The following is an 11,284-nucleotide window of genomic DNA, read 5'->3' as shown; positions in this document are numbered from 1 at the left end:
TTTTATTTTCTTCCCTTGCCTATTTTGAGTTAATTACTGTAACGTTACAAGGCTTAACCTTATAAAAGCGTCTGCTAAATGCATAAATTAAAATTTTAATTTAAATGTAATTTTTTACATTTAATAAATGTTTAACCGGACTAAATAAATATGAAATGTCGATTTAGGTTTAAATAAAAATGTTAACTGTATATTACCTTAAAGCTGCCGGTGAGACAAAAGTACAATCATTTACAATATACAAAACAATCAGCACTGCAAAATACTGCAGATATATATATATATATTGATGCTCAGTCCTCTGAGCGACGGTTGTGTGAGCCTTTTGACTTACAGCGTTGCTATGGATGACGTGAATATTTATACGTCGTTCCCGCTGAAACCCGCGACTGACCAATCAGAATCAAGTATTCCAGAAAGCCGCGAAATAAGAATAGTTCTCAAGTTTTGCTGATATTGGGTTTCTAGAACTGTCAGAGCATTGAGAAAGCTTTAAGCGCCCTCAGGAGTTTGAATCCTTCAGAACTTTACAGACTTAAGACAGTCTGACCAAAACAGATTGCAGACTCAAAAGCAGACTGATACATGGACATTTTATTAATTACAATTTGTTGTGTAAAAGTGCAGCAGGTTCATACAAGGTTTCTGCTGTACATCCGAGAGTTCAATGCATTCTGGAGAAACTGAAGAATTACTGAAGGCATAAAGCAGCTCTAAAAACAATTAGATTAAACACAGGGGAAAAAAGGAAGCTGGTAACAAAACAAAAATAAAAAAGGAAAACGGCAGAACAAATGAGTTTCCACACTAACCAGTAGTGGGTGATGGAAGCGTCAAAGCATGTTTCCATTCGGAGAAGGAGAAATGAAACACAAGAGACATAAAATAGGAAACTGTCCAACGGGATATTGCTGGTGCAAACGTGATGCGAGCTCCTTTTCCCTCGGCACACAGCAAACTCACATAAAACACTCGCCGCCGTATCTCCAAAACACTTTACACTACTACCTCAATAAACATACTCGTCAGTTATACATACATCAGTTAAACATCAGTCGATTATACTACATTGGAAAACATATTTAAACTTGAATGTATTTACATCCATCTATCAAAGTGAAAGTAAAGTGAAAGTCCCGTCCATTTCTGCTACATTTACCTCCAATAGGATGTGAAAAAAGCAAATGATCCGAACAAACATAAAGTGAACGGCAGAGTGAACAAGCCTATTTCCCATAATGCAACAAGCAAACAAACTGAAGGAGGAAGTGGTATTTACAGAAAGTGTGTAGAAATTACATAGACATTGTATTCTGTGACGGGTTTCATACAATTCAAATCATATACAGACGCCTTCCGCTTCTTTCTTAAATATACACGCTTCCTTTAAATGAAGTATACAAGAGTTGTACAAAGATATATATGAAAACTCGGCTTGTGTGATCATTTCTAATGCCGTATTTCCTGCCAGCTGCAGAGGTGATGTGAAGCGACGCTCCGTGTTTCTAATGTACCGCTCCGTCCTGAGCTCCGAACACTGAGACATGTGTTCGATTACAGGTGAGGAGCTCAGTCCGGAGCTTCATGTAGTGCAGCTGCGCTCCGCTTCAGATTCACACTCGCTTCGGCACGATCCCTTTGTGTTCATATGACGTCAAGTATTTCCTACACGTGTCCATCTGCATTGGTCTGGAGGTTTGTCCGGAAGGGAATGGGAGGAGATGGAGACGGGGTGAAGCGGCTCAGAGGTCTGGGAAGCGGCTGGGATCCTCCTTGTAGTCGTTGGGAATCGTAAAAATGGAGTTGTCGAACTCGTCGTAACGGAACTCCTGAAAGGTCACGGTGGCAGTGATGGTGGGGAAAACAGGGATGTCTGGAAGCGAAGCACATCATCATCATCATCAGAACATACAGCAGATGATGCGGCGTTCACATTACTATGGAATTATTGTAATTATGAGACAACAAGAAGATTCTAATTCATCCAGCCTCCAAATGAATCCACATTAGTCTTTTTGGCCAAATTTTACAAAGTCCTAAAGAACAAGACAAGCATTAACTATAATAAAACTGACATTCTAGTTATTTTCGCATCGTAATGATCAATCGGCAGATACTGGAGATTTACATTAAGCTTTTTTGTTTTTAAATTATATTACTTACAACAGTGTATTGTTTATAGTATATTTTACAGTCTATTAGATGACAGTTTAATTCACAGTTTATTAGATTACAATGTTTCGTTTACAGTTTATTTCACAGTTTATTAGATTACAATGTATCGTTTACAGTATATTTTAGAGTTTATTAGATTACAATGTATCGTTTACAGTATATTTTAGAGTTTATTAGATTAAAATGTATCATTTACAGTATATTTTAGAGTTTATTAGATTACAATGTATCGTTTAAAGTATATTTTAGAGTTTATTAGATTACAATGTATCGTTTACAGTATATTTTAGAGTTTATTAGATTACAATGTATCGTTTACAGTATATTTTAGAGTTTATTAGATTACAATGTATCGTTTACAGTATATTTTAGAGTTTATTAGATTACAATGTATCGTTTACAGTATATTTGAGAGTTTATTATATAACAATGTATTGTTTATAGTATATTTTAGAGTTTATTAGATTACAATGTATCGTTTACAGTATATTTTAGATTTTATTAGATTACAATGTATCGTTTACAGTATATTTTAGAGTTAATTAGATTACAATGTATCATTTATAGTATATTTTAGAGTTTATTAGATTACAATGTATCGTTTACAGTATATTTTAGAGTTTATTAGATTACAATGTATCGTTTACAGTATATTTTAGAGTTTATTATATAACAATGTATCGTTTACAGTATATTTTAGAGTTTATTATATAACAATGTATTGTTTATAGTATATTTTAGAGTTTATTAGATTACAATGTATCGTTTACAGTATATTTTAGAGTTTATTAGATTACAATGTATCGTTTACAGTATATTTTAGAGTTAATTAGATTACAATGTATCGTTTACAGTATATTTTAGTGTATTAGTTTGCAGTTTTTTTTTAAGTTTATTAGATAACAATGTATCGTTTACAGTATATTTTACAGTTTATTAGATTACAATGTATCGTTTACAGTATATTTTAGTGTATAAGTTTGCAGTTTTTTTTTACAGTTTATTAGTTAACAGTTTATTAGATTACAATGTATCGTTTACAGTATATTTTAGAGTTTATTAAATTACAATGTATCGTTTACAGTATATTTTAGAGTTTATTAGATTACAATGTATCATTTACAGTATATTTTAGAGTTAATTAGATTACAATGTATCGTTTACAGTATATTTTAGTGTATTAGTTTGCAGTTTTTTTTTAAGTTTATTAGATAACAATGTATCGTTTACAGTATATTTTACAGTTTATTAGATTACAATGTATCGTTTACAGTATATTTTAGTGTATAAGTTTGCAGTTTTTTTTTACAGTTTATTAGTTAACAGTTTATTAGATTACAATGTATCGTTTACAGTATATTTTAGAGTTTATTAAATTACAATGTATCGTTTACAGTATATTTTAGAGTTTATTATATAACAATGTATCGTTTACAGTATATTTTAGAGTTTATTATATAACAATGTATTGTTTATAGTATATTTTAGAGTTTATTAGATTACAATGTATCGTTTACAGTATATTTTAGAGTTTATTAGATTACAATGTATCGTTTACAGTATATTTTAGAGTTAATTAGATTACAATGTATCGTTTACAGTATATTTTAGTGTATTAGTTTGCAGTTTTTTTTTTTAATTTATTAGATTACAATGTATCGTTTACAGTATATTTTACAGTTTATTAGATTACAATGTATCGTTTACAGTATATTTTAGTGTATTAGTTTGCAGTTTTTTTACAGTTTATTAGTTAACAGTTTATTAGATTACAATGTATCGTTTACAGTATATTTTAGAGTTTATTAGATTACAATGTATCGTTTACAGTATATTTTAGAGTTTATTAAATTACAATGTATCGTTTACAGTATATTTTAGAGTTTATTAGATTACAATGTATCGTTTACAGTATATTTTAGAGTTTATTATATAACAATGTATCGTTTACAGTATATTTGAGTTTATTAGATTACAATGTATCGTTTACAGTATATTTTAGAGTTTATTAGATTACAATGTATCGTTTACAGTATATTTTAGAGTTTATTAGATTACAATGTATCGTTTACAGTATATTTTAGAGTTCATTAGATTACAATGTATCGTTTACAGTATATTTTAGTGTATTAGTTTGCAGTTTTTTTTAAAGTTTATTAGATTACAATGTATTGTTTACAGTATATTTTACAGTTTATTAGATTACAATGTATCGTTTACAGTATATTTTATTGTATTAGTTTGCAGTTTTTTTACAGTTTATTAGTTAACAATTTATTAGATTACAATGTATCGTTTACAGTATATTTTAGAGTTTATTAGATTACAATGTATCGTTTACAGTATATTTTAGAGTTTATTAGATTACAATGTATCGTTTATAGTAAATTTTAGAGTTTATTAGATTACAATGTATCGTTTACAGTATATTTTAGAGTTTATTAGATTACAATGTATCGTTTACAGTATATTTTAGAGTTTATTAGATTACAATGTATCGTTTACAGTATATTTTAGAGTTTATTAGATTACAATGTGTCGTTTACAGTATATTTTAGAGTTTATTAGATTACAATTTAGATTAGATAACTAAATCAAAAGTAGGTCAGTACACTTGAATCAAAACATGACATCGACTAGTGTCTGTGAATATAAAGCCCCCAAAAATGCAATATATGACTCCTGCACGTTCTGCGTGTCTGTGGAAATCAGGCGCGGACTGGACACCGGGAGAACTCCTGGTGGCCTGGCAGCCGATTTTGCCCCACTATTTAATATCATTATTGTATAATTGCCTGCCGAATGTACTAAAGCGATCATTTGCGAATCCGCCATTTGATAATTAAATCTCTAATAAGTCATGAAGTGTTAGTCTAGTCATGACTCGCACGCTCTCCATGCCTCCGCCAAACGGTTTGGATCAGACTCAGAGTAATCAATATATATATATATATGAGTGAGTGAGTGAGTGAGTGAGTGAGTGAGTGAGTGAGTGAGAGAGAGAGAGAGAGAGAGAGAGAGAGAGAGAGAGAGAGAGAGAGAGAGAGAGAGAGAGAGAGAGAGAGAGAGAGAGAGAGAGAGAGAGAGAGAGAGAGAGAGAGAGAGAGAGAGAGAGAGAGAGAGAGAGAGAGAGAGAGAGAGAGAGAGAGAGAGAGAATAGAGTGCACTGTGGAAGCGCACAGCTGGAGCAGAGAAGCAGGACTCCTGTTCAGGGTTTCAGGTCAGTTTCATCTGTAAAGATGCTTTTTTGTCTTTGTTTTTTTATTTATTTAATCAAGCAGCAGCACGTTGCTCATCAGTCATCACTCAAAATACTATATAAAGGACATCATTATTATCTGTAGTAATGTTACAGTAGTAATTCAGCTGAAAAAAAATCAGATTTTTTTATAGGTTTAGGGGGAGCTACGACAGACAACAACACAACCCTTACGAAAATTAACATTTTAATATTTAACTATAAACCCAGGGAAAATGGTTACTATTGTTTAACTGTGATAACCAAAAATGTAAAATTATTTTACAAATGTATTTAAAAATAAATACAAATCCATTTGCAAAAAAACAAAAACAAAACAAGGTTATTGTACTTTTATATAGGCTAATAAAAGCATGGTTAATTTTTGTAAGGGAAAAACATGACTCGTGTACAGTATTAGGATTTTTCTATAAAGATATTGTAGTATTGTAGAGTATTGTATTGTAAAGTATAGTTTTGTTCAATCTTGAGTATTAAAGTCATGAGAGAGATGGATAACAGGGCAAAATAAAGAGACTGAAGAGAAAAATGGAAGTGAAGGTGCAGTTCAGGAGAGAACTTTTAATTATTTTGCATGTCCCCAAATTAAAGATTTAAACCTTTTTTATGTCAGGTCCATACAAAAAAATAGTTTTGTCCATGAATTTGTTTGTATGAGTTTGAATTTTCCAGTCTGAATTTTTTTCCCAGTCTGCCCCTCCTGTAAATTAATGGCAAAGACATAGTTTCATTTACTACACATAGGCCTACTGAAGCTCGCAGTGTTTTCAACCTCTGCTGCCTCAATATAGGAGTACACGAGCACATAAACATCATTTCTAGAACTGCTCTGTGTCACTTCATGTGCATTTTACTTATTTTGAGAAAACTATCATCATATACAGAGACAGCAGTTTAAAAAAAACACCAATGTTTCAGGAGTTTATTACACAGAATACGTCACATGCTTATTAGATAACTGTATTTAAGTTGATGTATATGCTTTTATTTATTATTCTTTAATTTTCACAAATTTAGAAAGTAATCAAAAGTACTCAAAAGTAATTAGTTACATTACTTTAATAAAGTAATTGAAAAAGTTACACTACTATTACATTTTAAACAGGGTAACTTGTAATCTGTAACCTATTACATTTCCAAAGTAACCTTCCCAACACTGTATATATATATATATATATATATATATACACTCACACACACATACAAATAAGTGCATCGAATAGAAAAAGAATATAGAAAGCTTGTGTTAGAGGTTTTTGTAGTTTTGTAGGGGTAATCGGATGCAATATTCACTTTTACATGTTGTTTGAACTGAAATGTGTGTTGCCAGAGTGTGTACACGACCACCTTTTAATTTTTCTTTTAATCCTGATAAAACGGGATTATATCAATAAATATAAGAATCAAATCAACGTGTGAAAACCAGGCATCCGATGACCCCTTTAAATAAAAACGAACAGTTAGAAAACAAATAGAGAGTGCAAGTGATAGATGGTCAAGTGTTTCTTAAAAAAAGAAAACAAATAGATAAACCAGAGTTAGAATAGACAGCGCTAGAGTTAGAAGGGCAAATTAAGATGCAAGAGATGTGTATCTGTTTACCTAGTTTGACAGGAAATCCAGGCGGAAGCTTCATCTGAACAAATTCTCGTAGTTTATTAAAGTGCTTGAAGGGTGCGACGATCTCCAAAACATTTAACAGCCTGTAAAACAAGCGGTGATCAGTTAGAAACAGCACATGGACGTCTCCAGGAGTCTGCTGAAGGAGGCACACTTACGACTCGATGCCCAGAGGGAAGTCCTGACTCATGGCTACGGTTGCTTTGAAGTTCTTCTTGCTCTCTTTACACACGAGCTCTCGGCCCAGATGAGGAGCCCTAGAAGAGACCAAACGTGAGCCTCTCACCGTGCTGCTTTGACTCCTGTTTCAGACGGTAACTCTTTCTCATATGGACGTCTGTAACAGCTGGATTGCATACCAGCTGCTGCTATAATAAAGACATACCTCCTGTAAATGGTGAAAATAACCTACGTCCCCCTGAGAAACAATTACCGTCCGAACAGGGCTTATGATGGAGTCTGACGTACTTTCCGGTCTCGGCGGTGATGTACTCCTCCCAGGAGATAGTGTTCGGAAACGGAGCGGTCAGCGACTGACGCCTCACCGGCTGAGAGAGCACAGACACAGAAAAGTTCAAATACAGAAAACACATCAATGAGCAACACCTCATCCCCAGCAGAGGGCGCTGCACAATCAACCTCAGCGCCTGTAAACCGCATTAAACTATTGTGCTTTTATGTTTCATCACAATAATCCACATGCGCGAACTGACCTCGAAGCTCTGCTCGATGATACTCCCTCCTTTGCTGAAGCTCTCCATGATGGCCTTGTTCCTCAGGATGTCCTCCTCGCTCAGGTGCTCGCGTCTCTTCCTGGACTCCAGAACCAGGCCGTTCACCATGTAGAAATCCGCCAGGAAATTCCCCACTCGCTCCTGCGGGAACGTCAAACCGCTCAGAAACGACACCGAACATGCCATCTGGTTCTGATCACATGATGTTTGTCCGAGTGTGTTTTTAGACATGTAAACTGATATAGCTGCTGATAATACTAGTGTTCTGATGACAGTGTCCAGAAGTGTAATGCGTACGGTTTTGTCCTCTCGGAAGAGCCAGCCGGTCTGAGCGCGAGAGAAGGTGATGGATTTGGTGGAGAGCGTGGCGGAGTAGATGTCGCTGCTCATCAGGATGTCCACCTCCTCCTCCGTCTCCATCTCTGACTCCTGAAACACACACACACACACACACACGTCACACACACGCCAGCCGGCGCAGAACACGCGTGACGAGCGAGCAGGCGGAGCACGTGCCTCGTGATGAATCCGCTGATAAACCTTCTGCTCGTTGTCCAGAACCACGAAGGATTCGGAGGGAGCGGCGTCTCCACAGAAGATGAAGCTCAGGTCTCCTCGCTGACACTTCATATCACTGAAGTCGATCAGTGTAGTGTCCAGACTACACACACACATCATTATTTTAAATGAAAAAGGTTAAAATAAAAAATGTATTTTTTTTGTAGTTACCAATAAATCACAAATGAATATTAATATCTAATGTTAGCTCTGGTCTTGACTGTGATTCGAGTGGTTGTGGTGTTTCATTCAGAGCAGAAGTGTGACGCACCGGATGTTGATGCCCTGTTTGTAGATCTTGCAGGCGTCGGAGGGTAATATCCGTGAGAGTAAAGGCACTGAGGAAGAGGAAATCAACACTCAAACACACCTCAGCAGGACAGTCCACACACACACAGAGTCAACATGCGCGTGTGTGTGCGTGTGTGTTAGTGTGTGTGTGTGTGTGAGTGTGTGTGTGTGAGTGTGTGTGTTAGAGTGTATGTGTGTGTGCGCGTGAGTGTGTTAGTGTGAGTATGTTAGTGTGTGCGCGTGTGTGAGTGTGTTTGTGTGTGTGCGTGTGTGTGTTAGTGTGTTTGTGTGTGTGCGTGTGTGTTTGTGTGTGTGTGTGTGTGTGTGAGTGTGAGTGTGTGTTAGTGTGTGTGTGTTAGAGTGTGTGTGTGTGTGTGTGTGTGAGAGTGTGTGTGTTAGAGTGTATGAGTGTGTTAGTGTGAGTATGTTAGTGTGTGCGCGTGTGTGTGCGCGTGTGTGAGTGTGTTTGTGTGTGTGCATGTTAGTGTGTTTGTTTGTGTGTGAGTGTGTGTGTGAGTGTGTTAGTGTGTTTGTGTGTGTGCGTGTGTGAGTGTGTGAGTGTGTTTGTGTGTGTGCATGTTAGTGTGTTTGTTTGTGTGTGTGCGTGTGTGAGTGTGTTTGTGTGTGTGCATGTTAGTGTGTTTGTTTGTGTGTGTGTGTGTGTGTGTGAGTGTGTGTGTGTGTTAGTGTGTGTGTTAGAGTGTATGTGTGTGTGCGCGTGAGTGTGTTAGTGTGAGTATGTTAGTGTGTGCGCGTGTGTGTGCGCGTGTGTGAGTGTGTTTGTGTGTGTGCATGTTAGTGTGTTTGTTTGTGTGTGAGTGTGTGTGTGAGTGTGTTAGTGTGTTTGTGTGTGTGCGTGTGTGTTTGTGTGTGTGTGAGTGTGTGTGAGTGTGTTAGTGTGTGTGTGTTAGAGTGTGTGTGTGTGTGAGTGTGTGTGTTAGAGTGTATGTGTGTGTGCGCGTGAGTGTGTTAGTGTGAGTGTGTTAGTGTGTGCGCGTGTGTGTGCGCGTGTGTGAGTGTGTTTGTGCGTGTGTGTGTTAGAGTGCGTGTGTGTGCGTGAGTGTGTGTGCATGTGTCAGTGTGCGTGTTAGTGTGTGTGTGCGTGCGTGTGTGTGTGTGTGTGTGTGAGTGTGTTAGTGTGTGCGTTAGTGTGTGTTTGACATGAGGCCACGCCCACAGATGGATGACCTCAGCAGCGCTGTAAACGGTCTGTGTTTGCCCCGTCACACACACACACACTTGAGGTCATCCACTAAGACTAACGATCAGAAGTCACTCACCCCAGCTCTGGAAGTCCCAGTGCAGCTCCAGATAGAAATCACCCAGCTACAGAACACAAGAGCAGCACGTTACTGATCCACAGAGACAGAGACAGAGTAATACACCAGGCCCAGCTGATTCACATGAGCGTCGTGTGTGTGTGTGTGTGTGTGTGTGTGCACGCTTTACAACAAAATACAGTTTCAGTCTTTCATCTTTGAAAACCCAAGTTTAATGTTACATGTTTTTTTTTTTTATAAATTATGAAATTCAATAGCAATTTCTCTATTGCTTTCCCACATAAATGTATAATACAATAATTTCACAATGTCTTTTTACAGCACTATAAACATTTGCAATTATAAGATATTATTTTCAGCTTGACCTAAACCTAAAAATTTCCCAATTGTTAAATGTATTTTTTTTGTATCTATTTATTGTCATATCAACTTATCCTATTAATAGAAATCAAAATAAAGAAAACAATAAGAAAATTACTGAAACAATAATTGAACAATTACTTTCAGTTTAATATTTGACAGAAATAATCCTGTTTTTTATGCGTTTTTGCTTATTCATTTATTGCCATATTAGTTGCAAAAGATATCAGTCGAAATAAAAATAATAATTTAACATTAATAAGAAAATTATACACAATAATTTAACAATATCTTGGTTAGAACAATATACAAATAAATATATATACCTTGATATTTCAGCTAATTTTAAATTAATTTTATTAATTATTTCTTTATTAACTGCCATAGTACCAACAAATACTATTAGTAGAAATTAAAACAAACTCCAATAAATTAAGAAAACTGTATATATAAAAAAGAGGAATTACGAAAGCACTTACAGCTTTATGTTTTAAGGAAAACCTAGAATTGTAACATCTTAAAGACAAATTTCTGAATAAAACCATTGCCTGATATAATATAAAGGCAAGTCTTCCCATCAGTAAGTTAATAACTAAAATATGCACTCAAAGTCATTGTCTGTTATGGAGCGCTCGTGTGAATCTGAAGTGTCTGCAGTGACGTGACATTGAGTGTCTTCTTTCCTGTAGGTCACTTCCTGTCTGAAGATCATTCCCAGATGCCTCAGTCTCTCAGCGCCAATGCTAATTAATACATGGAGTGTGTGTGTGTGTGTGTGTGTGTGTGTGCTGTATTACCTCTTTCAGTGCTTTGAGCAGACGAGGTCTCTTGTCCTCCACACTCTCTCGTGACTGCTGCTTCAGCTTCCTCAGCAGAGCTGTGACTGAAACAAAACATCAACCACTAACTTCCCATTTCATCTGTCACCTGAAAATATGGTTTCAAAACAGCTTTATATGAATGGGTGCTGTCAGAATCTAAACAGCTGATAAAAACATCACAATAAT

The 11,284-nt window shown here is 35.7% G+C and overlaps 1 protein-coding gene across 1 annotated transcript in view; it reads right to left on the bottom strand.

Moving 5' to 3' along the window:
* Positions 1-579: 579 nt before the first annotated feature.
* ankrd13c (ankyrin repeat domain 13C) overlaps positions 580-11,284 on the bottom strand; it is a 22,217-nt gene continuing 11,512 nt past the window's right edge. The window contains exons 4-12 of the mRNA XM_059537079.1: positions 11,075-11,160; positions 9,918-9,963; positions 8,618-8,684; positions 8,086-8,449; positions 7,768-7,929; positions 7,523-7,602; positions 7,213-7,311; positions 7,037-7,137; positions 580-1,873 (exon numbers count right to left, since the gene is read on the bottom strand). Coding sequence (XP_059393062.1) covers positions 1,743-1,873; positions 7,037-7,137; positions 7,213-7,311; positions 7,523-7,602; positions 7,768-7,929; positions 8,086-8,449; positions 8,618-8,684; positions 9,918-9,963; positions 11,075-11,160 — 1,136 coding nt within the window. The 3' untranslated portion in view covers positions 580-1,742. The remainder of the gene's footprint in view (positions 1,874-7,036; positions 7,138-7,212; positions 7,312-7,522; positions 7,603-7,767; positions 7,930-8,085; positions 8,450-8,617; positions 8,685-9,917; positions 9,964-11,074; positions 11,161-11,284) is intronic.

The sequence above is a fragment of the Carassius carassius genome, chromosome 44, assembly GCF_963082965.1.
Source record: "Carassius carassius chromosome 44, fCarCar2.1, whole genome shotgun sequence".
Classification (NCBI taxonomy): domain Eukaryota; kingdom Metazoa; phylum Chordata; class Actinopteri; order Cypriniformes; family Cyprinidae; genus Carassius; species Carassius carassius.
This window is presented reverse-complemented; position numbering and strand designations above follow the sequence as displayed.